The sequence below is a fragment of the Astyanax mexicanus genome, chromosome 11 (genome assembly GCF_023375975.1).
Source record: "Astyanax mexicanus isolate ESR-SI-001 chromosome 11, AstMex3_surface, whole genome shotgun sequence".
Lineage (NCBI taxonomy): Eukaryota > Metazoa > Chordata > Actinopteri > Characiformes > Acestrorhamphidae > Astyanax > Astyanax mexicanus.
The window spans coordinates 36,004,238-36,030,794 of record NC_064418.1 but is presented as its reverse complement, the minus strand read 5'-3'; the positions used below and the strand labels follow the sequence as shown (position 1 = coordinate 36,030,794).

The following is a 26,557-nucleotide window of genomic DNA, read 5'->3' as shown; positions in this document are numbered from 1 at the left end:
GGCCAACAGACCATTCATCAGCCTTTTGATTCAAACATTCTTTAAAGAATAGTCATTCATCATACACTATAACAGACAGTTCCTCCAAACATAATGCCTCAGCCACATCATTACAGCACAAACACGCATTAACACAACGGACAAAAATATATATAATTTTTGCTTATTCTCTCCAAGCAACCAATGGGTTCAGACAGAAGAAATGTTTCAATGAAAAACAAGAAAAAGGTGTGGATTTGCAATGTACTGATATGGGCAAGTCTTGTCATATATATTGAGCTAAACATAAGTACAAGTACTGTGCAATGCAACATGCCAGCTCTAGAGGTTCCTAATGGTGTCCCACGATAATCCATCCCTGGCCATGGCATAGCAACTGTGTCTTCATGGCAAGCTCTTGAGATGTCAGCAGTATGTGGACGAGCATCGTCCTGCTGGAATAAAGCGTAGATGTGTGTGCTCAGAAAACCTAATTTTGGGCTTCAGGCCTTCAAGACATGTAATGTGATTCTGGCACTGACCACAGTACCTACACACACAGATGTTTTGGTTTTCTCCACTAAGACAAAAGCAGGACTCGCCACTGAAGATGAACTGCTGCCATTTATAGAGTCCCTCCGTGACTGTCTGCCACGACCTCCCACTAAGTTTCATAACTGTTGGATGATTTCTTCTGGGAGCAATATTTTTTGGATAATACTAAAATCACACTCAAAACACACTTCAAAATATACTTTTATTAAATAAGGTCAATATTTTCAGATAACTAGAGTTTGTGAGAAAATTGAGATATTGTGGCTCATAAAAAATAAACAGACTGGTTGTAAATGATATAAAATTGAAAAAAAAAAACACAAAGAGAGCAGTTTGCAACAAACAGAGTGAACTAGTGCAAAATCCTGTAATAAAACAATATATTTGACACAATGACTGAACCTCCAACGTTAGTCCTCTGTGCACTTGGGATTTGTTCAATATCAACATCAACAAAATCAACATACAATTGTCCACAGACAAGCAGAATTGGGTATCTGTTTTTATACTTCTCTAAAAAGTGTAACATATTGTATAAGTTATCAAAATGAACTTCGATAAGTGCAAATAAGTCAACATATCTGTATATATTTAAAAGCTGATATTCTTGCCCACTCAAATGCATGAAATTCACATTTTTAATCAGTTTCAAATACCTTACTACCTATATAGTGAACTATTACATCTACACATAGATAGTACATAATACATAATGCTCCATTTCCACATCAGTTCTGTGTGTATCATGGTTCATCAAGGCTTATCCAGCTGGCTGGTATCCACTGTGGCTCCTCCTGAGCGTGCCGAATAGCTGCGAAAAGATCCCTGCATGCGTCCTGAAGTCGGTCATTTACAATCACACAGTCAAAAAACTGACTGTACTGAGCCTTCATCAGCTTCCCCGCCTCTTCAATCTCCTCAAAATCCTCATCCTGAAGCAGAAAGCAAAATAAAAAACATATATATTACATCTGACTGATGCAGACAAAAACATTTTAATTACTTCAATAAGATTTTTATAATATTACTATAAATAACCCTTTTGGCACACTTCATTTTTTAAGAGTTCCCAACCAACAAAGAATGTCTAAAGTCAAATAAACATTAGCAGTTACACTGTAGAATCACTGAACAGAACACAAGATGACTTTTCTTACCCTAAAAGTTCTCTTGAAGTAGCTGCCGGCGATAAACTTGGCGTCCCTCCTTGTTAACTTCATGCGTTTAACAGATGGAGGTTTTACAAAGATGATATAGGGCTTCAGGATCTTAGTTCTTGCTGCAGGGATGCACTGCAGTAAACAAGATACATTTTTTATTTTCCAAAAATCAAATGTGAATAGACTACATATGTAATAATATGTTATTATTAAACACTAACATGAGGATCGAGGTCAATGATGCAGGTTTTCCCACTGTCCAGAACGTCTTTGATGGAATCGTAGCAGGTGCCGTACAGGTGACCCTTATGTTCCCCATATTCAATAAATCTGCAGCATTTAAACAGATGAACCAAAAACCACCATCATCAGAACTTTTAATAGAAATTATTATTAAAATAATGAAACAAACATCAATCAAAGAAAGTAAAAACTATGTATATATACACACATACTTGTGGTTAACCACCAAATATTCAAACAGCTCTTTGGTGATGAAGTGATATTCTCGTCCATTTAGCTCAGTACCTCTCGGGGGTCGTGTAGTGTCTGGGGTGAATTAAACATGACACCAAATGGATTACACCAATTATATACCAACATATACAATCAAAGTACCAGCAAATTCAGTTCACTGCTCAAATTCTCTCTCAGTGTAAACTTACATGGTATAGGTGCCTGAAAAGTGTTGGGATTGAATTTGACGAGTCTCCTACGTATTTCATTTATTCCTACTCCTGATGGACCTGAGACAAACAGTGTAAAGTTAATAAATAAACCACACATTAAAATATTATATCCAATGAAGTATTTTGTTTCATATTATTTTGGATTTATCATCAGATTCACACACTTTTCTTACATAATTAGATCATAAATGATTCATAAATGAAGAATTACAACAATTTACTATATTATAGACAGTGGGTTGAACCAGCATTTTAAATATTCCACACCAATCACACCTGATCCAGCTCATTAAAAAAAAAATCTTTTGTAAGTTTGATCTGACATTTAAGGAAAGAGAATCCCCAAAACTACAGGGTTCTTTGCAGGCTTTCCTAACATAGTTATGCATTCAGAACAGAGGTGATTCTAAGATCAGAGTTTTTTGGTGTCCCCCTTTAAAAAAACAGACTGTAAATGAATCTGAGGAGAGTTCACAGGAAAGGTAAGGTTTCAAAAGAAGAAGAATTATTTAGATTTAAATCAGACTAAACTATTATGTAAACTTTGATTTTAAACACCTTTTCACCGGATACGAGCCTAAGAGCCTAATAAATTTAAAAGTGTAGGACAATAACAGTATAAATAGTGTTGTTTAACTGTGTGCACTGGAGCACCGCAGCGTCGAGAGAAAAGGGACTGTACCATCTAAGTAGGGAGACTGCTGTATTTTCATTCTTAAAATCCTTTTTAATGATATATTTGTACCGTATTAGGTAAAAAATATATCTACTTCTGCTTAGAAAAACAACAAACACCTTTTTGCTTTCACTTTTAGGGGGATTTTTGCTTGCGCACTTCTAAAAAAGGGCTAGATACGCGCATGATTCAGATTTCATTTAGGTAAAAAATCAAATATTATTACATTACTGTCACAATTTAAACACTTAATAAATGTAAACTTTAAAACCCAGTTAGTGTTACAGTTTACCCCTAAAATCTAAAGTAAAATATATCAAAGTATCATACTTTAGTGGTCACAGAAATCTGTTTGAAAATAACAGTCAGCAAAATCTGTGCACACATAAGAGCTTTTACCCGTGAGAATGATGAGGCGCGGGGCTTCGTTGGCATTGCGCTGGTAGTTGATCACCTCCTCATAGGGACTGGCTGAGGCACAGCTGTTGCTGCTGCAGGAGTGACAGGACTGCCTCCTCTTAATGAGTGCCTTCCTCCTCCACAACCGCAGGCTGTTCCTGAACCCCGCTATACAAATCAGTCAGTCCATTATACACCAATATACAGTGATTTAATTATAAGGAATGTGTATTAATCAACTACATTTTGTTATCGTTGTTTTTACAAAATATTTCTTCATTTCAGTCCATCCAATCAGAAACCAAACATATAGCATCACTACGGTGAGTATCTGAGAATAAGCCACTGTAAAAAACCTTAATAATAAGTGCTTTTTCATAGTTTCTAGTAACTTTCTGTGACTCATTTACTGCTTTATTCACTAGGTTTCAGGCACGAGCACGCATTCTATAGTATAATCCAGTGTCTGTGGTGAGCTCTGTGTGGTTTCCCCGTGGCTGTTCCTTAAAGAATCAGGTCACATTATAGTTTACAAACTATCAACTGATTTCAAAGCTTTTAAATGCCTTTTTTCTGCTTTCTATAACTATAAAACCTTTAATAACACTAAGTTTTTTTGTACAGTGTAAACCTTATGCTGTACTTGATGACTACATTATTTGTATGTAATATGCAGCTAGACTGTATGTGTCAGGTAGCATTAATTATTCTAGACTACAATGCAAATGCAAATACAATGCAAAATGCCTACCAATATAAAAGTCTTCTATATGTCCACCATGTTCACCATCCTCTAGAGCAGAACACAGAGAAATAATGTCATTAACAAAAGCAAAGTTCCACAACACTATTCAAAAGTTTGGAAATCATAGTTTATATTAAATGATAACTTGTCATTTTAGTTCTTTGGCTCCAGAATGCATTAAAGTGGAAAAAAAACATCTAAAATTCAAATACAGTATGAAAATACAATATATAAGGATTTTCAAAAAGAATTTATCCTGCTTTTGTTTGAGTAACTGTATGTGCTGTCCATGGAAGGCTTTCTAGTATATTTCAAAGCATTACTGTGTGGATTGATTGCAGTCAACAAAAAGTTTGCATTTTTATTTAAAAACTATTTAATATAGTAAAATACATACAGAATAATCACATTCAATGTTTGAATTTTGCATTTGTATCCACTTTTCTAACAATATGATTCTGAATCTATACAAATAAACCTCAAATATACCTCAAAGTGAAGTAATATCATAACTGTAATTTACATAGAATACAGAAGCAAACAAGTTTTTTTTAAATATCTAACACTTCCATGTAAAAGACTTACCTACCGGTTTCTAAATCTTCGTCATCTGCAAACAAACACATAATCAAATTATAGAGTGTATATTGTCAATATATCTTCTATATATTATATTATGGCAATGAAGATGTAGCATAAAGTCATCACCTGCTTCTAGACAATTCTCTTCAATAGTTTCTCCATCCTTTTCTCCTTTAAAAGAAACAGACAATAAACATGCTCTGCAGTCATGACCTTTTTTTGTCTGTATTCTGATAACACAATGTTAAAGAATCTAGTGCACCAGAACTGGATAGGATTAATCTAAGACATTCACAAATTAGCCCTTCCAAAAAATAACCATATATTGACCATTGCTCATGTTTGGGAGAAATCGGTTATTGTCACTTTTTTTCTTTAACTTAAAAATACTAAATGTTAATTTATACATATTTTGTTTATTGCGTAAGGTACTTCAAATGAAATAACTTACAGTAATAGAGGAAATTTATTCCAAAAATGTTTGATATGTGGTTATTTGTTGGAAGGGCTCATATAACTAGAATAGCATTTCACATCCAACAGCTGTACATACCAACATCAGCTGCACTCACTGCATATAGGCAAGATTAGGGGATGCAGTAAAAACCAGAACACAAATATCTGAATACTTTTAATATGTTTTATCACAAATCAAAGGTAGATACTGTTCCTGAGTTCAGTTTGCCTCAATAAGGAGCAGATAATCAAGCTTCTGAGTTCAGCCATTAGGAAGATGACAGAAGAGTGTCTTCTTATACAACACTTCTGTCACAATGCAAAAGGATGTGTGTGTTTGCTTGTGTGTCTTTGATCTACTTACAGGGTTTTATGCAAGTGTGGGCCTGATATGGCTGAGACCACCAGAACTCCCTTTTCTTGCTGCAAAGAAGAAACAAAAAAAGAGACAAAAAGAAACAAAATTATCCTGAATAAATAGCATATAAATAGAGACTTGAAACGAGATAAACATTACTGGACCTTCCTAAGAAGATCATACCTGAGGTATTATTCTTATTTGTCACTTACCTTCTGAAATGGCTTATAGATGGAATAAGACCTGCACAGGCTGTAGCATTGGGCATCTGCTTGGCCTGCCACCACTGAATGTCTTTCTGGTCCACAATCTCTAGCAGATCCCCTTTGCTGAAGGCCATTCCTGCATCTGCGCAGGGAATGGAAGGGTCCTGCAGTGGATTGTAGTCCACCATAGCTCTCACAAACATCTAGGCATAGAGAAGATGAAGGAAATTAATATGTTAAAACTTAAAATCATCTTAAAAAAATATTTAAAAACATTGTCCATCAGTATGTGGTGGGTGCTCCTCCACTGAAGATTGTTTTGTTTTGTAATAAACCCAAGCTTTGGAACTGAAGTAACAATGACCAAGATATTTTATTTTATTTATTGAACTATGAGAACCAGATACCATTATTGTCTACTTATGTGTAGGGCTGCTGGTATTACTTTCAATGGTAAGATCAGTTATATCACCTTTAAGTGTAAAGTCAGATTAAATTACAGATTATACTTACGATTGATTGGCTGATAGCAGGCTGTGGTGAGTTGGGGATCAGCTTAAACAGGATAGTTCCTTGAGAATGCACCTGCCAAATGTAAAAAAATAACAAACAAAAAATGAGTTCACTCTTATATACGGCAGTGCACTTCTTCCATAGAGGAAGTGAGCCAATCTTACCAGTATATGAATGACTTGTACAGGCTCCAGACCTTCCACTGGCTCCCCATTCACCTCTACCAGTTTATCTCCAGGATAGAGAAGACCTATAAAACCAATTACAACTGTTAGAAGATGTTTAACATTGCTAACATAATTACAATTGAACCATTGACTTCAATGGTTGGATGCCAGTATTTTAGTGTGTTCCCATGTCTGTGGTTGTATTTGTTATTATTACAGTATTTTTTGCACTATACGGCGAACTATCAATGAACATCTATTTTTCTGGTCTATTTTTATACATAATGTGCACCAGCTTATAAGCCACACAATGAGACACATTAAGGCATTCGTAAGGAACAGGGGTGTTGCCATGTTTTTCTTCTATTTCAGTGGAGGGTAAAGTTTTCTTTCCAAGTCAAATGAGTGCTGGATGTCTCCTAAAAACTGTTCATTTGGTTGAGTAAAGCACTTCCATTTAATTACAGCAAGCTTAGATTTCCAGATTCCTACTAAGGCTGGGTGCAGCAGCACTGGCATTAGTGGCTAACCGCTAGTGACGGTTATTGCTACACTGAGGAATCTTGAGTATTCCTGAAAGCCAGGGCAATATTAGCTAGCGGATCATCCTACATAGCTTGTTTTAACACGGTAAATGCACAGGCTACAGTTCGATATATTCACCTCTGAATGGTGAAAGAGCTAGCGCTTAGCAAGGTTAGCGAATAATGCTAATATTGCTTCAGCCTTGGTGCACCGATGATTTTTTTGATAATTTAAGGATTTGAATTTAAGTGCGCCTTATAGTGCGAAAAATAAGACTATACTGACTGATATTAACACTAATATGACTATATTAGTACATCTAAGCATAACAGTGCTATGTGATGGCATGGAAAGTTTCTATTAATAATTTTAAGTCGATTGACCGGAGTGTAAAATTTTTGGTGAGTTTGTTTTTTCCAGCTTTGATAGAGTGTAATCTTTTCCGCTGGGACCACTGCTTTGCTCACTAGTGCTTTATTTGTTTTGTTGATTTTTTGATGGATTACTAGATTTCTGTGAAGAAGTGCTATACATATGATTTGAAAGCTCTTGCATTAGACACACACACTATGTGTCCTACCTACCAAACACTATATTTCTACATTGCAAATAAAATTTAATTACCATATAGCACCAAACTAATCAACATTTTGTAGCTAATAAGAGCAATACAGTCGCAATGACCAGCCCACATACCACTGCGATCTGCTAGTCCTCCATGTATCACCCTGGCAATGAAGATCTCTCCTGTTTTCTCATCTTTCTTGATAGTTGCACCCTATGAAATTAAGAATGACTACTGGTTCATCATCACACATTAGTGAACTCTATTGACAATGTCACATAAAACCTTTAGATGTTAAGCAATGATGAAGACAAAGATTATGAAATGAATTATTAATATACAGTGAAAAACATACAGAAGAAGAGATGAAAAAGATCATTAGTATGAGAAGAACAGAAGGAAGAATGAATAAAACACAACACAAAAAAACAACAACAACAAACAAACACTTAATGAAATGCCTTAGATAGATATGCCTTAGGAACTAGACATAGGTATATACCATATGGTATAAAAATACCTATTGTAACATATTCAAGCATCTTCCAATCTTCAAAACTAGTAATTATATTTACATTTTGATGCATTTCCCTCAGTTAAACAGGTATAATTACATTGTTTGTAATAAAATGTGTTGATCAGGTGGTTGGTGTTTTTTAAGCACTGACAATATCCACAATATTCTAAGTAATATTTTTGTATATTGTGTATAATGGTACATTTGATACATTTGAAGTTATGCTAAAAATCTTGACATATTGCCCACCTCCACTTTGCACAGTACATGTGAGTAAAATTCACACAAAATGGAACAAAACATGGAATTACACAGTAAAAAAACAAACAAAAAAAACAATTGCCTGTTAAACTCAAGCTGCTCCATGGGGAGTAACATCATCAGGAGAGTCTGAATTATTTCTTGATCTTTGATTTTCTCTTCCTGCTGGAGAGACATCCTATTGTTCCATAGTCATCCTTTGGCCTTGACATTGGTGAACCATTAGAGAAAACCGTTGATTCCTTTTCACTTCTGAAGGCCATTGCTTTTATAGCAGCTCCTCTATGCGTGCATGAAGGCTCCTGTGATGTTAGAAAGTCTGTGTATGAGCTAAAAGAGCTGGAACAAGTAGAAGAGGATGAGGGTGATGAAGATGATGAAGAAGAAGAAGAGGCATTAGAGAACTTGCCATGGTTTCCAGAAACAGCCTGGTGAGGAACACTTGGTGATTTAGCTGTGGCTGGTGGTCCTGATGACACATGATGCGATTCATCTGAAGGCCTGGAAGCACAACATGAGGCTTCATGTGTCTTGCTGGCTACAATCAGGCCCTGCAGCTTGTCCACCACCTCTGCCAGCAGGCTCAGAGCCTGAGCGTTCTCCTCTACACTGTCGGTCATCCTCTCGGTCACTGCCACCATCCTTTGGCTCAGGCTGCGGACATCGCTGTTGCTGCGCTCCATTCTGCTGGCCATGCTGTGCACGGTGGTCCTGAGCTCGTCCAGGCTGTGCTGCTTGGTCAGCTCCAGGGTGTGGCGAGGTGCACAGACAGTGTGCGTGGTCATGCATGTCCGGAGAGGGGGACTGGATGGAGCAGTGTGGGGATGAGAGCTGACTCCAGAAGAGAAGCCCACACAAGGAGACTTAGAACAGCGGGCGGAGGGGCTGGATGCTGTTCGGGCACATGTCTGGTTGGGGAGATGATTTTGAATCTTCTCTGTGTGAGGTATGAAGAACATATATACCAGATTAAGTGAGATTCAGAAGTGTATTCAACAATAAAAGTTAAAATAAAAGTACAGAGCACCATTAAATAAAGTGTATATGTCCAGCACGTTTATATTTAAATGTATACAAATCAATGTAAAATCATTTTATAGTAATTTTGGGGTATTCCTATCATCATTTTGTGACTGACATATCAACAGGAATCGCTACGCTCTCAAAAAGTGGAGTGAAATATTTTTTCTCCTAAATACGATTTATGCCATATAGGGTTACTGTATATAAGAGTAAATGTGTACAATATGTAAGAGTAAGAACATAACACACGTACTGTGTATAAAACAGTATACTTGTACTGTATATAAGGGTGAATATATTATAGTACTTCCTTTTCATACACTTTTTTTACCAATAAATTTCTTTTCAAGCCTTCGTGGTAAATTTTCATGATCATACAATCTTTAAAATATCAGCAGCACTTTAGACTGCTGGACCACTCGGCACCAAATATTTTTTACTAATTAATCGAATTCAAATAGTGTAACTATAATACAATATTAGAGATGGGACGATCGATCGGCAGTGTATCGATATCGGTCAATTTTTAGCCAAAATACGATATCGGCGATCGGTATTCCTCTGATTTAGCCTATCCTAGCCTAGAGTTCAGGGTAAAGCAGTTAAGCAGTGTTGTGTGTGGATGGCTGGTGAAACGGCTCGCTTACAGGAAGCTGCAGTTCCTCATCCAACCACTAGCCGGAGCTGGAGCAGCAGCAGGACCCCCGCTGTCTTCACCCCAGTTAGTGCTACAGCCCAGCCATAAGCTACAGACTACAGGCTCAATCTGGAGCGTTTTTACAGTTTCTGCAGTTTATATGTGTAGGACCAGTCCGCCTCACAGTGAAAAAAAATAAAGGTTTTAAGCCCGCTAACCGGATAATACCGCTCTCTACAGTTCATCTTTCAGCCCAATCAGGGAGTAACAGAGTTTGTTAGCACAAAAGCTAACAGCAGCAGCAGTAACGGAGTTACTCCACTCCGTATCGGTTTCTACTGGACGCGCTGCTCCGCTAAAATTAAAAGCACGTTGTTCAGTTTGTGCACCGCTCACCTCAGAATTATAACTATGCGGTTTAGTGGACACAGCCACCAGGTAAGACTGTTAAAGGCAACTGAAGACTAGGCTTTTGGAGGTTATTGGGGGCAGAAATCAGTACAGGCAGGTTGGATAAGTGAGTGATATTCAAGTCCTCCCTGCGGAGAATACGCAGTGCTGTTACAGTTTCGTAAAATAAAATAGCGTGTTGTACTGTTAATTAACATAATTAAAACAGATTTCGTTCATTCCAACTTTTTGGGACTTTAGTTAAAAGCTCAGTTTTATTGCTGTAACGTTACTTACTAAAAAATGTGGGGTTTATATCAGGTCCGCGCTCATAAAAACAGTTTATCTGGGCGGGCAGAGTCAGGCCGGATTTTTTTGCCCAATCTAAGCTTTAGCTGGAGCGTTAGATTACTGTTGTTCTTTTTAAAATAATATATTATTAGTTATAAATTAACAGTAAATATGAGCTATTTTAGGCAGTAAGCTGACTCCGAAAAACAGGCTGTGAGGCGGCTGATGTTGGGATACATTCCTGCAGTATTGGCATATAAATATAAAAATTCTGGTGTCTTATAATTAATGACACATAACTTATATCTCTCATGAAAAGCGTATATTTTGGTCAGTAACACTCTTCTGTTTATTTACTATCAGCATAAATTACCAGTGTTTGCTTAGACGTGGATGTAATTAGGGGAATCTGTACCAGGTTTGCCTGGCACATGTGTGGCATTAATGTGGCATTTGGCCCCGCCCAAGATCGGTATCTGCGATTGAAAGCAGACTCAAAAACACTGATCGGTCCATCTCTATACAATATGATAATGTTTACTGTATATCTTGCTTCCCTCCAACTGGGCAGGGTCAGAAGTTGTACTGCAGCCAGCCATCAGAGAGCATAAGCGACATTTTGGTATAACCTTTCAACAACTGTCCTCCAGTCCATGTTTATATACAGTCTATGGTTTCAATAAACTCTGTTAAGCAATAATAAAGGCATTAAGACTGCATTGAAGAAAGAATCAAAAGGCAAAGAAAAGCAGCCATGAATAAATGTCTCAAAGCTAACCCATTCCTCCTGTTCTCTTACCCACAGGCACTGAGCTGAAGACGGCTGGAGCAGACTGGTTCAGCCCTCCTCTTGACAACCGGCCATTATGGAGGCACAGGCTGCAGTTGCCAGATGACTGGTAGCTGGGCATGGAGTGGGGCTGGCCTGCAGGTGGGGAGGGCATCAGGCCAGAGGAAGCTGATGGACCCCCTGAGGCCTGTGGGGAGAGATCCTCACCTGAGCTCACATGCCTCATCAAGGCAAGTCGCCTCAGGCTGTCTCTTTGAGCGTACATGCCCCCTCCAACATTCTTGTGTGTGACAGATTAGTAAAGACAATTACTATATGTATTTAACTATATTCAAATAAAAGGTTACTGCCATGGAATATTAAAGAAAACTAAAACATTAACATAATACGTATCGGCCCATCCACACACACACACCTATTTCAGAATGAGGGTTAATACATGGGGTGACCAATAAGAGCAAAGCATTTAAATATATTTCTTGAGGTTGAAAAAAAAAGTCCTAAGTGCATGTTAGGTTAAAAATACAATAGCATTTAATTACCTAATATATGTCATTCTTTAAAAAAACAGCAAAAAGCACAGCTTCATACACAAACACAGAATTTACACCAAACACTAAACAAATGCACACTGCTTACCACTGAAAAGAGTGTATAAACCTAATGGAAACAGTAACTGTATACATCCTTGACATCAGCTGTAAATAATAAACCAAATAAAAAAAGTAGCATCATTGCATAACAGTCAGATACTTACGGCTGATCAGACAGAGCACGAACAACATGGTGTGCAAACACCTTATACCTTTCACTGCATTATTACATAAGCTGCATTACACAATAACATAACACGTCAACAGGTAAAGGGGTTTTAAAACTAAGCTAGAATCTAAAGATAAATTGTTGACCTTGAATGTATTAAAACCTGTACAGTACCAATAAAAAAAATGGATACACCTTAAAGGCAGTGTTTCTTCATTATTTAAAAAAAATCTGCATTGTAGATTAATACTTAAGTCATAGTTTGATTTAAGTCAAAAAAAGAAGAAATTATTGTTGACAAATCACATCTTTTATTGCACATGAAGTTTACGAAGACTAAGCTCACCAGGGGCTGCTTGTTCTTTACTAGGCAGACTATCCTCATGGCCTCCTCATCCTCAGGCAGGTCATCAGGAAGTTGTGGCAAGACTGGGCCGTAGTTCTTCTGAGCAACAGAGTCATGAGCTGAAAGCAGGGCCTAAGGGGAGAATACCTCTGTAAATCAACCATGTATGATAACCCACAACTTTTCTGAATATTACACAAAAAGTAACAGGGAAGCTGTATTTGTGAAGGCAAATGTCCATCAGTTGTACTGGACATTACCCAGACTCTATCCAACCAGCCCTCTAATACAATGTCCAGGTAATGCCCAGTACAACTGATATGGGCATCTGTGGTCATACATACAGATTAAGTGCCTCCTGCATGATTTACAAAAGGTGCTACCCTTGGCTATACCAACCAGAACAATGGAAAATTCGGAAAATCATTAAAAAAGTGTGCAAGGGCAATTCTTTATAATGTCCAGACCTAATTCTCTGGACAATTTTCAAAATTCATACATAAAAACAGCATAACTGTGTTTAGCGTTCACTATCCAATATCACATATTAAATGGACAAAAGTATTGTGACACCTGCTTATTTAATGATTCTTCCTAAATCAAGGCTTAAAATAGGTTTATCCAGTTAGTTACTACAGTATGTAGCTTTGAGTAAATCTTTTTATTGTCTGTTTTGCATTGACATTGAACATTGGGGAGCGCAGCAAATACAGCATATTAAGTAGCATTGTTCTGGTTCACAGAATATAACACACAAGCAGTTCACAAAGTAAATAAAATAAATAAATTAGTGTAAAGTAAAAAAAAAAAAAATAGTTGGACAAGGTTGTTTTTATATAGGTGACAGAATAAAATAATTAAATAATTAGGGGGAGAGGGGGAGAGAAAAAAAAAAACATTCCTCGGACACACAACATAAGGACATGCGTAAATTCTTAGTATAATTTTGATTAAGGAGAATGTTCCAAGCTTTGAGTACAGGGAGAAACATTTTACCATTATTCTGGAATTGCAGCAAGTGAAAGATTATCCATGAAAGTGAAAAAGGGCTGCCATGATTTTTTAAATTTTGAAAGAGAACCATTCAGAGTGCATCGAATTCGTTCCAGTGTGCTATACCGAAGGACATCCCTAATCCATTCAGAACACATAGGTGGAACCGAAAGTTTCCACTTCAATAAAATTAACCGTCTTGCCAACAAAGTCACAAAGGCTACAAAATCAGAGTGATGTTTTGACATTAACAAGGCAGATGGAAGGACACCAAATATTGCTGTAACGGGGTTAGGATCCAACTGCATCTCTAAAACCTCAGATAATGTTGAGAAGATTTCAGTCCAAAACTTGAACAATGATGGGCATAGCCAGAACATGTGTCTTAGGGAGGCAGTGTCCCGATGGCAGCGATCACATAGTGGGTCTGTATCTGGATAAATTTAGTTAAGTCTGGCTTTAGTCCAATACACTCGGTGAAAGAGTTTACATTGAATCATTCCATGCTTAGCACAGAAGGAGGATGAATGAATTCTGTATAATATTTGTTGCCACTCATCCTCAGTTAAGAGTACATCTAGATCCTTCTCCCATTGCTCTTTAAGATTTCTTAAACATGTAGCTTGAACCAAACTAATTAAGTTATAAAGTTGAGAAATCATTTTTTGAAATAGTGGCAGTGGTTTTAGAAACTTGTCGAGTGCCGTGGGTTCAGGGGCTGAGGGAAACTGGGGAGTTACAGAGCTGGCAAAACTACGTACTTGAAGGTAACGGAAAAAGTTATTTTTATGGATTGAGAACTTTTCTACTAAATACTGAAAAGATACAAAAGTGCCCTCGACATATAAATCGTGCAGTGTTTTAATCCCTGCTCTATCCCAATTGTTAAACCCTTTATCAAGAGTTGATGGAAGGAAGAGATGGTTTGAGATAAGTGGGCAAGACAGGGAGAGATTTTGAAAATTAAAATGCCTTCTAAACTGTTTCCAAATTTTCACAGATGATTTAACAACTGTGTTTTTAATAGTGGTGGGAGCATTATGGTCTAAAGGGGTATATAAAATAGCATATAGAGGCAGCTTCCAAATGTAGCCATTCTGGGGGAGAATGAAATGAATTGTAACTAATCCAGAACTGCAATGCACGTAAATTGGCTGCCCAATAATAAAATTGTATATGTGGAAGTGCCATACCGCCTAATGATTTCGTTTGTTGCAATAATGATTTACGTAATCGAGGGGGCCTTTTGTTCCAAATGAATTCCAAAATTAGGGTATCTAATTTTCGAAAAAATAATTTAGGAATAAAAATAGGTAGGGTCTGAAAGAGATATGATAATTTAGGTAGGGTATTCATTTTGATAGTGTTAATTCTTGCGGCTAAAGATAATGGTAATAAGGACCAGCGGGCTAAATCTTTTTTAATGGAGGTTATTAGGGGACAGAAATTACATTTGAAGAGATTCTCAAATTTATCTGTGATAGAAACTCCAAAATACTTAAATTTATCATGTACTACTTTAAAAGGCAGGGTATGTAGTGAGTATTTGGTGGCAGCTGAATTGAGGGGGAATAATTCACTTTTGGACAGATTTAATTTGTATCCCGAAATAGAACTAAAAGAATCAAGGATTGAAAGTATAGTGGGTATTGAAGTGGGTAAATTGGAGATATAAATAAGCAAATCATCTGCATAAAGTGAGAGTTTTTGCTCCCTATTATGTCTGAATATACCAGTTATGTTGTCGTTAGATCTCAGCGCCTCGGCAAGAGGTTCTATGGCCACCGCAAACAATAACGGACTCAATGGGCAGCCTTGCCTTGTTGATCTTTGGAGCGGGAAGTAAACAGAATTAAGATTATTGGTCCTAACTGAGGCTTTTGGAGCAGAGTAAAGAAGTCTAATCCAGGATATGAAATTCTGTGGAAAGTTACATTTTTCCAGTGTGTAAAAAAGATAACCCCACTCCACACGATCAAAAGCCTTTTCTGCATCCATTGATAAAATAACTTCAGGGCCATCTTGTGTTGGGGGAGAATAGATTACATTTAATGCGCGTCAGATATTAGAAAATGCATGTCTATCTTTAATAAAACCAGTCTGATCTGGGGAGATAATGCTAGGTAGCCACGACTCCATACGGGTTGCTAGCAGTTTAGCAAGCACTTTATAGTCCACACTGAGTAGTGAGATAGGGCGGTATGATCCGCATTGTAGGGCATCTTTACCTTTTTTTAATATTAAAAATATTGAGGCCTGTGCAAGAGTTTGCGGTAGACTAGCGTTATCGAATGAGTCTTGGAACATATCAAGTAGTAGGGGAGCTAATTTGTTAATAAATTTCTTATAAAATTCCACCGTATACTAGGGGTGGGAATCGTTTACTATCTCACGATTCGATTCGATTCCGATTTTGGGGGCCACGATTCGATTCAAAATCGATTTTTGATTCAAAACGATTTGAATTATAAAAATTTCTGCTTCTGGCTTATGAATCTTATTGAAAAAAAAACCCTCCATAATATACACTGGTCCTGGAGCAGGTAATGTGTTACAAAAACAATAAAATGTGCAGGAATGTGGGTCCTCAATGACAGAGGAATCACTGGGATATCACAATGACGTTAATGAACAATAAATAAATAATAAATAACACTGCTTTATTACCAGGCTACTAGCGGTGGTGTGTAGGTGACGCTGCTGGGCTGATGTGATGATAGCAGTGGAGCGCTAAAGTTCAGGAGCAGCTGCTGATTAACTAGTTAATTTAAGGTCGTTGTATTTCTTCAGAAAGGGGGCAGGAGGTGGAGAAATTAATTCATATGGTCCATTCCTTAATTCCTCTGTGATGAGGAGCTGAAATTAGCTCTGATTAGCTTATTGTATTTTTCCGTTCCGCCTTAAATGCTGCAGCCCGCTGCCACCTGTAGCGTTATTTAAGGTGGAACTGGAAAGTTAGCTAGTTAGCTAGCTAACAGTTACTGAAACTAACTACTAGCGATCTTTTTTATGCTTGTTATGAAGCATTCTGCCATAAAACATTGAAACTACACGTTAATCTAATGTAATATAGTGCTTGTTCTGCCATCTTACCGGTGATTCTCAAACACCTACGCTCTGTGTGTGTCTGGAAGATCTCCGTTTGAAAGGACAAGCGCTATCCCCAGGGTTGCCAGGTCCAACAAAAATACCCAGCCCAAAATCAGTCTAAAACCCGCCCCTCAGAATCGATTTTGGGACATTTTAAATCGATTCTGAATCGTAGTAAATGAGAATCAAGATTCTTATGTGAATCGATTTTTTGGCACACCTCTACCGTATACCCATCAATACCTTGGCATTTTCCATTCTGCATGCTCTGCACTACCCTTATGATTTCCTCCTCTGTTATGGGTTCATCCATTTCCATAGTTTGGTCTGCGCTCAGAGTTGGTAGTTTAAATTTACTGAAAAAATTGTCCAGTGCCAAATTATCACAAGGGTGTTCTGATGTATACAAGGAAACATAAAACTGTCTAAACTGGTCATTTATAAGTCTAGGATCTGATGTTATATCGGTAGGTGTTTGAATTTGATTTCTTTGTCTAGCTACAGCGTGCTGCCTTAGCTGGTGCGCTAACAGTTTACCTGAACGATCCCCATGTTCATAATGAGTGGCCTTAGATTTGAGCAATAATTCCTCCACATTATTTGTACATAGAAGATCAAACTCTGTCTGGAGACTGAGCCGTTTTTTATATCTGGGGGTCAGGAGAATTAGCCAGCATGCCATCTAAGTCTGAGATCTGTTGAGTGAGCTCCGATATTTTTCTTCTTCTTATGTAATTTTCATACTTTGTAAATGCAAAAATTTGTCCTCGGATATAAACTTTTAACGTCTCCCATAAAATAGAAGGTGATACCCCAGGGGTCTTATTCACACTAATGAAAAAATTATTTCCGCAGTGATAACTTTGACAAATCTATCATCTGATAGTAAACGGTTGTTAAAACGCCATGGTGCTTTGGGAGAAAAATCTTGAGGAACAGATAAAGTCAATATAAGAGGGGCATGGTCAGAAAGAACTATGGCATTGTACATACAATCCTGAACCTGTGACAAAAACCTATTATCTACTAAAAAATAATCTATCCGAGTAAATGTTTGGTGGACATTTGAATAAAAAGAATACTGTTTAGTCTGAGGGTTGAGATATCGCCAAACATCCGTTAAACCAAAATCATTCATGAATGTTTTAATGGTTTGGGCAGACTTGGATAATGTATTGGTCTTGGTGGAGGACCTGTCCATCTTCGGATCTCCCCCTACCACCACATGTCTTGTTGACAAGTCCGGTAGATTGGCAAAAACTTCACCAAAGAAATGTTCATTATCCCAGTTAGGGCCATAGATAGTAACTAAAGTGACATGTGTATTATAAATTCTCCCAGTGACCACAACATACCTCCCACACGAATCTGCTATAATATCAGAAGCTCTGAATGGTACTGCTTTATGTATAAGAATAGCAACGCCTCTTGCTTTAGCATTAAATGTACTGTGAAATATCTGACCTACCCAGCCTTTACGGAGTTTATTATGATCCAATTTCTTTAGATGCGTTTCCTGCAGGAAAACAATCTGAGCTCCAAGATGCTGCAAATGATGTAGTATTTCGCTACGTTTAATTGGTTGGTTAAGACCCTTAACATTCCAGCTAATGAACTTGATATCACGTTCTCCCTGTTGTCTTACATTATCAATCACTGCCATACTGCAAAGTGCAGATATTGATCATTGTATATTGACAATCGAGAGTGCCGAGGATTTTAAAAAACAAAAAATATATATTTAAAACCAAAACGAGAAAAACAGAGAGAAACAAATAACTAAAAAAACGTGTTTGAGAGGCTTGTATAAGAACTCCTAAGAACCTAAACTGCATGCGGCGAGAATCTTGCTCCCCACCCTCTAACCCCCCTCCCCACTGCTGAAGTATCTCCCCAAACGAGATACGCGCAAAACTACCCTCCCCTTTCTTAACTGTGATAAGACGCAAACGATGGCCGTACCAACTAAACATTCCCTCACCCCTATTCCGTTAGGGCAGTGGATCATGACACATGATAAGCATATTTTTTCCAACAATGAAAAAGAAAATAGCATTAATGCCGTAACCTTATAACAAGCAGAAAGGTTCACCTTTATCTGGGCTAAGATTAGTATAACCATATTACAGGTTACAGGGCTGTACTTAACACCGCAGAGTAAAGTTACCTGTACATGTCCATATCAAGTCCACAAGGTGATAACCTGCTGCTATGTGCACCTTTATGTTCTAAAAAGAAAAGTTCAGTCTTTCCCACCTGCGGCCGGTGCTAGTGACTTTAAATCCTTCTGTATGAACTCCTGCGCTGCCAGCAGGTCCTCGAATTTACGAACTCGTCCATCTGGGAGAGTGATCCTTAGTTCCGCTGGGAAATAAAGCCCGAACTTGAGCCCTGTGTAATCCCTGAGCTGGCGCTTAACTTTGCTGAACTCGGCTCGTTTTTTGGCCACGGAGCTGGTGAAATCAGGAAAGATGGACAGTCTCTTACCCTGGTATTGTAAGGTTGAGACTTCTCTTGCACGTCGTAGAATCAGCTCACGGGTCTGGTAGAGATGAACTCTAATCACAAATGGTCGCGGGGGTTCGCCGCTTTTGGGTTTGGCGCGGAGAGATCTGTGTGCCCGGTCTAACATGGGTTTCTCCTCCAGATGAAGCAGCTGTTGCAACAGCTCACCAACAAATTCAGTTGGACGAGGTCCTTCTGCTCCCTCCATAACACCAAATAAACGGAGATTATTCCGCCTCTGCCGCCCTTCTAAGTCCTCACATTTTGTTGTTAGTGCCTTGACTTCTGCCTGGAGCGAGAGCAGAGACGACTCCATCTTGGTTATAGCATCACTGTGAGAGGAGGCTGTCTGCGAAAGTTCGGTCAAAACTTCGTTATGGCCATCGATTCTCTTGGTCAGTGAGTCAATGGAAGAACGAAGCTCCGCGGTTAGCCCGTCAATCTTACCACATATTTCTTGACTCATCGTACATCGTGCTTTCTGGAAGGACTCGTAGCTCAGAATGCCCTCCGGTCCGGCACTCTCAGATTGCGGTGAAGCTAAAGAGTCAACCGCCGCGGTCTTGCCGCGGCCTGTACGAGACGACTCCGACTTGGGACGATTAGCCGCCATAGTAGACCGTGCCGCACACACGGTATGATGTTAAAGTGTCCAAAAGTTCACAGAGACCAAACTTTGGTGTATAAATATGAAAAAAGGTGCACAAAAAAGTGAAATTAGCCCTCTGCCCCACGGAGCTGATCAGTTAGGCGTCATACCCATATGCGCCCCTAGTGGCCTACAGTATGTAGCTTTGACTTAAAGATTTGACTGCATTTAGTAACAGGAGCAATAGTGCGGTCAGGATGTTGGCTGATCACTGCCCCACCTCACCCCCAACTCATCCCTAAAATATTAAACAAATCTCTACAGGGACTACAAAAGCTGTGTGTGTGCGCAATTGTACATCAGAGTTAGCATTGAATGTAGTGTAACATAAGGTAGCTTAATACATTCATAAGAAGGGTTGTCCACAAACATTTAGACATTGTGTATGACAGATATCAATACTGAAGGAACCCAGTTTGACAATTCTGTACTTGATCCTGCAAGATTAAAGAACTTAAGTAATTACAATTAAAGCAAAAAACTATAAATTCCTAAACACACAAGAAAACTCTCTTAAGATCTTCTGAGCTTTTTTTCCTTCACATTACTCACCTGACAATGAGGTGCTTTAAGCAGCATGTAGAGCTCCTGGGCCTCAGCGGAGGGGTTAGGCAGGGACCTCATATCCCCCATGATCTGAGGACACAGCAGAGAGGACAGGGCAGAGGTCAGTAGCAGTAAGTGGATATGAAGAGCTTCTGTATGTGTGCTGCTGAGAGGGATTTCTCACCTCCTGAGTGAGTGCTGAGGCATAGGTGAGATACGGGCTGGGGGAAATCCTCCTGTACTCCAGTAAACACTCATACACCTGGCAGAGAAAAATTATAGAAAATACATACAATCACGAATATGCTTCTGAGGTATAAAATGACATTCGAAAAGTCATTCTAAAGATGGGATAGCAGTATGTACACTGACCACGAATTACCCTGTTAATGAAGCATGGCAAGGTAAAGTTTCCTCAGACCCATTTTAATTTAAATGCTGCATATTGAGTGGCTGGATTTAAAAATGTATGAATTAAATCTTAAATATGGAGCAATGCTTTCACTGACCCTGAGCAGAGATTTGAGCCACGGTGCACTGAGCAGACTGTGGAGAAGATCTGTTCCATTAATGTCCTTATCTATAGACAACCTCACCTCCTCTACCACTTCTGCTAGGATCTTAGTTAGACCTAAAAAGAAGAGAAGGAAGGATGGACAGACATTGTGTAAAGGACATAGAATGAATAGAGTATTAAGCCCCCATTAATAATTTATAGATAATGTAAATGTAAGTACAATTTTATTTTAACATGATCTGCATTGAAATATACATCATATTCTTGAATGTGATTTATTGGGCTATCTACAATTAAATAATGTTTTTTCAGCTGATTTACTTGCATTATCAACGTTCAATTCTCACCATTTTCACAAAGTCCGGTGTCAGTCATCTGCTCTGCCTCCACCCTCTGCCTCATGGCAGGTGTTTCCGTACTCTAGATCACAGAGGTTCTATTAAAACAAAAACACCAACAAACAGATTATGTGCTTTGTACCTAGACATGAGTGACATTCTGGGTCACGTACAGCACACTGGATGAGACACAATTTCAGTATTCTAATAAATTCATGTGACCTGGGTCGCTTTATATAAAGAAGTGCTGAGTTCACCATGCACTAGATTTAATCCGGTCCATACTGATCTATCACCACACTCAGTTCCCAAACAGTGCTTCAGAAATAGCTCTCCAACAGGATATGTTTTATAAAAATGCTGGCCTTAGATGAAATAGGTAAAAAAAAATATTTAGCATGATCTCACTGAGACCAAGACAGGATTTCAGGTCTAAACAGACCCTTAATAATCTTCACCTTATCTAAACCAGCATATACACGGACAGAGTAATGGATGGATAGATGGATGGGCAGATGGAAGAATGGATGGATAGATAGACTTATAGACCGAGACCTAGTCTGTTTATTAAATAGAAAGCTATATACATAGAAATTCTACAGACAGACAGACAGACAGACAGATAGATAGATAGATACCTCACACTGGGGGTTCTGTATTATATGTTTAATGTCTTGTCTGATTCTCTGTCCTGTGATCACATTTCTGTTAAGCTGCCTTTATCTCATTTGATTTGATAGATCAGGGGTGTCAAACTCATTTTGGCCGAGGGCCACATTGGCATATTGGCTGTCCTCCGAGGGCCAGATGTAACTTATAAATGTAATAAAATGTAACCAAATGTAATATATGTAAATGAATGTAATTACTCCTTAATGTTAAATAACTCTCAATATATTATTTATTCAATCAAATATTACAGTTGCATGGAAAAAATGTTTGCTTGTTGCTCTATTAACATAAATCCTTTTAATTTGTCATGTCATGAAATCCAAAAACTCCATCAATCAAGAACCAAACTATTCAAGTGAATAGAAATGACATCAAGTTATATTAACTTTGAAATTATTAACTGAAATAAGGCTTAATAAATATAAAATCAAAAATTGTGAGCTGTTAAGAACATAGCATTTCCTCAGATTTAGCAGTTCCTCATCCAACCACTAGTGGGAGCTGCAGCAGCAGCACCACAAGTCCGCAGTCTTGTTACTGAGTCAGAGCTACAGCCCAGCCACGGGCTACAGGGCTCAGCTCAGCCAGTCTGGAGCGTTTTTAAAATTTTTAAGTTCTTCTGTGTATGAAATAAAGATTTTTGTAACCGAATAATACAGCTCTCTACAGTTCATCTTTCAGCCCAATCAGCTAACAGCAGCCGTTTAGAGCATGAGTCACTGCTGGGATTACATTATAAACAGGTCAGTTATCGCGCTGCTAACCTCAGGAGTTTAGTGGACACACCACGGCTGCAAGGTTAGACTGTTGAAGGCTACTGAAGACTATTAAAGGCTATTGGAGGTTATTGAAAGGGTCATTGAGGGCAGAAATTAGTAAAGGCTGGTTAGATAAGTGATTCACGTCCTCGTACTTTGCTGCGGTGAAACTGCGACTAGCGCTGTCCCAGTGATGTTTATTAACGTCATTAAAACAGATTTTGTCAGCTATTGTCTTATAAATATTTACACAGAACTTATATCTCTCCTAAAAAGAGTTTATTTTGGTCAGTAACACTCTTCGTAACACAAAAGGCATACCGGTCTTTCGCCTTGAAGCACAGCCGTCCGTCTGCATCAACTTCTCTTTTTCTGGACATTATGGGATAAACATTTATATGTCTCAATTCCACCCGCGAAGTTACACCTTCCCTCCGGCAGGGTTTCCACATCAATGACTACACTGCCGTGTAGTGGCAGTAAGCCGTAACTTTGCGGGTAATACAATCGACAAGCATTGTGGGAAATGTATTTTTTGGTCAAAGAACGCTTCTGACTTATTTATTATAGACACTAAGATCTTACAAGCTCTCGCGGGCCACATAAAAAGACGTGGCGGGCCACATTTGGCCCGCGGGCCTTGTGTTTGACACGTGTGATAGATGGATAGATGATAGATAGACAGACAGACAGAAAGACAGGTATACAGACAGGCAGGTAGATTTAGACAGATACCCAGACTGCTAAACAGTTCAAAACACTATGCACCCATTAGAATTAAATCACTTTAGAGCTCACACATTCTGAAATAAATTGGATTATCACTGGTATTACTTTCACTATTTAAATGCATTTCGTAAAATGTAAAAAGCTATTCTCACCATGCAATATTTTATGCATTTCTTTTAGGTAAAGACAGCAGGATCAGACAATGATCAGATATTACCAAAATACACATACCTCACTCTCAGCTCTTCCTCTCCCCTCTAGAGTCCACAATCAGTGGGGCAGGAGATAGAGTACCATCCTATTATGTTTTTTCCCCCGGTTTTGGGTGATGCCCTGCCTTTGCCCCGGTTTCCAACATATACGTGATTTTACACTAAAGAGTGGCCAGAAAAGAAGCCTGTAATCCCTCTCTATCCTGCTTAATCCCGGGAGGCAGAGGCCTCCACCCTACCAGTTCTTCCACAACACCGCCTGCCACTCAAAGCTTCTTAACTCTTTCTGCTTTTAGTGCTCCCTTACACATGCTAAGCACATCAAGAATGAGTCCAGCTCTGGGTACTTAAGAGTTAAAAAGGAAAATTGCTGCCAAATACAGTCCAATAAATCCACTTTCACTGCGGGACCAACATCTGGGAGCACAGACTTAATTTAGCCCCGTCAGAGGCTTACACTACTACCCTCTGACATTAGCATTACAGGATGAAACTCAATAAATACATTAAATAGTGGATGGATGATGACAAAGGCTCGGAGCCAATCTCTCATCTGAAAACTGACCTAAATGAAATGGGGGGGAAAATGTGAATATGGTAAAAGTTGTGGACCTGATAAAACGGACAAAGCTTTTCTTGAGGTAACTCAGTATTTACAGTAATAATCTAGTACCTTGTTTATCTAATCACTCCATTAATAAATAAAATAGTCATCATATGCAAGTCCATGAAATGGCAGGAGTCTACTATAGAGGTTATATAACGCTAGTCTTCATATTGTACACATGTAACTTAACTCTTCACGTGTAACCTTTTGTATTTTATTCATACATGTGTACAGACTTATTTATTTTGGGAAAATTACCACTGATACATTCATTGCGTAATACCGATCAGAATACATCCGCAAAAAGCTAGCTATATTATAGCTTAGTTTTGGGAGTTGATTCACACCCTCACTCCTATTTAAACCGTCACTTCCTCTCTAACGTTACCTGCTCGTTGAACAACCTCGCGATTAAACTGATTAAATTGATTCCCGCTCTTTACCTGGTTCACGATGGTACTCCACCTCTATGTCTCCTGCGGCTGGTGTCCAACCTCGCACGACCGGCTGTTCTCGTCCACACATACTCCTCCACCGGCTGCCTTCATTGATTACGGTGCGTCTTTCCCCAACCGCCGCGGCTGGTATCTCCTCTCCTGGCTCCTCGGCCCGGGCTGGCCGCTACCGAAAGGTTACCTCCAGACTTCTTTCTCTCGCTCTCTCGGCGACTTCTTTCTCTCTTTTACCTCTGCCGCCTGGTGCCCACGCCGTTACCGCGGCCCGTTTTTTCCCTTTTTCCCTGTTTCCCTTTCCAACATGCGTGTTTCCGCCCGGCCCGCTGGTGGGCTGTGGCTCCGCCTCCCTACAGTCTCGTAGGGTGGTGCTCGAGCGTAACCACTCCTCCTCTCTCTCCCTCCATCTCATTCCTCAGTCTGTCTGTCCTCCCTCGTTACGCTTCTTCTGTCTCCCATCGCCCCATTTCTTCCCACTCCGTCTTCTCACTTCATCGCCCACACCTTAATTAATTCCCTACCTTTCTTTCCTTGGACCTCCACACTGCCTTCCTCATGCATCGGCTCATCCTCTGGCTTTCTTAAAGACTACAAGGTCGCACTTCCAACACTCAGACGTTGGAGTTCCCAAGCCTTTCACAGTCAGACCTCTTCTTAAATCCTTGCAGTGGTCGAAAGGCTTCGGCTTCACGCTTTACAGGGAAGCTGCCCCGAACTCCACCCCAATACTCTTGAGTTTGCTCCCTCTCTTTTATTCTCTGCCCAGTCAAGGGTGTGGGTCAATACTAGCTAAAAAAACTAATGCTAGCTAGCCAAGTGTGGCGGCTCGTCTGCAGCCCGGTATGCCACTGAAACCTGATGTGGTGATGCTGACCAGGGTAAAAAATGACTTGTGAGAACAGCATGTCTGGTTCCCGGCTCTTTATTCAATCTGCACATACACACATATATATCCCAGCTAACAAATCACAAGCTTGTCCAATTTACACTGTAAAGTAACCGCTTTTTTTCTGCCCACAAACGCGTATGCGGGGGAAGCCACGCCCAACAAGCTGTGGTGATGCAGCTGTGATGGTGGAGGCTCCCAGTCTCGCGCCGTACCCTCCTCGAGCTGAACACAATCAGCCTCCGTAGCCGGGCTACGTCAGTGCGTGATGACGTAATCATACAGGCACGTAGCCAGCTAGGCTAGGCTAGGCTCCGGTCCACTCCGCACCTAAAATGTCCCGCGATGCAGCAAAACCGACCCTAACCGAGCGGATCTCGGCCGCGCTCCGCTCCGCACCTAAAATCTCCCGCGATAAAGCTCGGCCGCGATCCGGTCCACACCACAATATCAACGTTTCAGTAGAAGTTACAGTGGGTAGGATGGCGGGGGAATTCATTGCAGTTTTTTCAACCAATGGGAAAGCAGAGCAAGCGGCATTAGGAATTTAATTGGTCAAATCCTGTTGCCACGTCTGATTTGGCTGGAGACTTTTGGCAGCTTTGTTGCAGTGAAAAGCTCCGCGTTTGAGCAGGTACCGCTCCGCGAGCACGCTCTCGAAACATTAAGACCAGCTAGATAGCACACGAGCATGATACATCCGAGAGCGCGCGCGCAGATTCATACAAGAGGAGAGTTAATCTGAGAGAGAGCATGGTACATTTGTGTGAGCACACCTATATTTTACACGTGAGCAAATAAAATCCGTGAGAGTTGCATGAAATAGGCTCTTGCATTCAAAAACTTTGCTTCTGAATTTTGGCAGTAAAACGACGCCATACCTTTGCCCTTCTTTACAATTCCTTGAAATGTTTAATGATATTATGCATTTTATAGGGGAATCATGCAAATGCCTAACCATCTTTATTTGAACAACACTGTTTATAAACACTTATTAATAATTTTCTCATG

At 39.3% G+C, this 26,557-nt stretch overlaps 1 protein-coding gene across 5 annotated transcripts; it reads right to left on the bottom strand.

Moving 5' to 3' along the window:
• Nucleotides 1-113: 113 nt before the first annotated feature.
• On the bottom strand, nt 114-24,857 carry mpp4a (MAGUK p55 scaffold protein 4a). 5 transcript variants are annotated; one of them, XM_049484598.1, is made up of 21 exons: nt 24,652-24,857; nt 21,240-21,328; nt 20,885-21,006; nt 20,560-20,637; nt 20,382-20,465; nt 12,593-12,724; nt 7,707-7,788; nt 6,483-6,568; nt 6,319-6,390; nt 5,812-6,008; nt 5,606-5,664; nt 5,339-5,356; nt 4,912-4,956; nt 4,793-4,813; nt 4,210-4,251; nt 3,459-3,626; nt 2,360-2,440; nt 2,150-2,243; nt 1,916-2,024; nt 1,692-1,826; nt 723-1,466 (listed from the first exon to the last, which is right to left on the bottom strand). In XM_049484598.1, the coding sequence occupies exons 2-21, from the start codon at nt 21,292-21,294 to the stop codon at nt 1,278-1,280; spliced, it is 1,869 nt and encodes a 622-aa protein (XP_049340555.1). In that variant the 5' UTR covers nt 21,295-21,328; nt 24,652-24,857; the 3' UTR covers nt 723-1,277. The 5 variants fall into 5 exon arrangements, with proteins under 5 accessions (XP_049340556.1, XP_049340555.1, XP_007240058.3 ...); XM_007239996.4 differs by lacking the exon at nt 24,652-24,857 and adding an exon at nt 23,621-23,847; XM_049484599.1 differs by lacking the exons at nt 723-1,466; nt 1,692-1,826; nt 24,652-24,857 and adding exons at nt 114-434; nt 23,621-23,747.
• Between the last annotated feature and the right edge of the window lie 1,700 nt (nt 24,858-26,557).

Bases quoted from the DNA above. Each gene is read 5' to 3' on its own strand.
- mpp4a (XM_049484598.1), bottom strand. From the start codon at position 21,294: ATGAGGCAGAGGGTGGAGGCAGAGCAGATGACTGACACCGGACTTTGT. The intron at 21,007-21,239 runs GTGAGAATTGAA...TCTTCTTTTTAG, and splicing joins CACCGGACTTTGTGAAAATG to GTCTAACTAAGATCCTAGCA. The intron at 1,467-1,691 runs GTAAGAAAAGTC...TTTCTGCTTCAG, and splicing joins ACTTCAAGAGAACTTTTAGG to GATGAGGATTTTGAGGAGAT.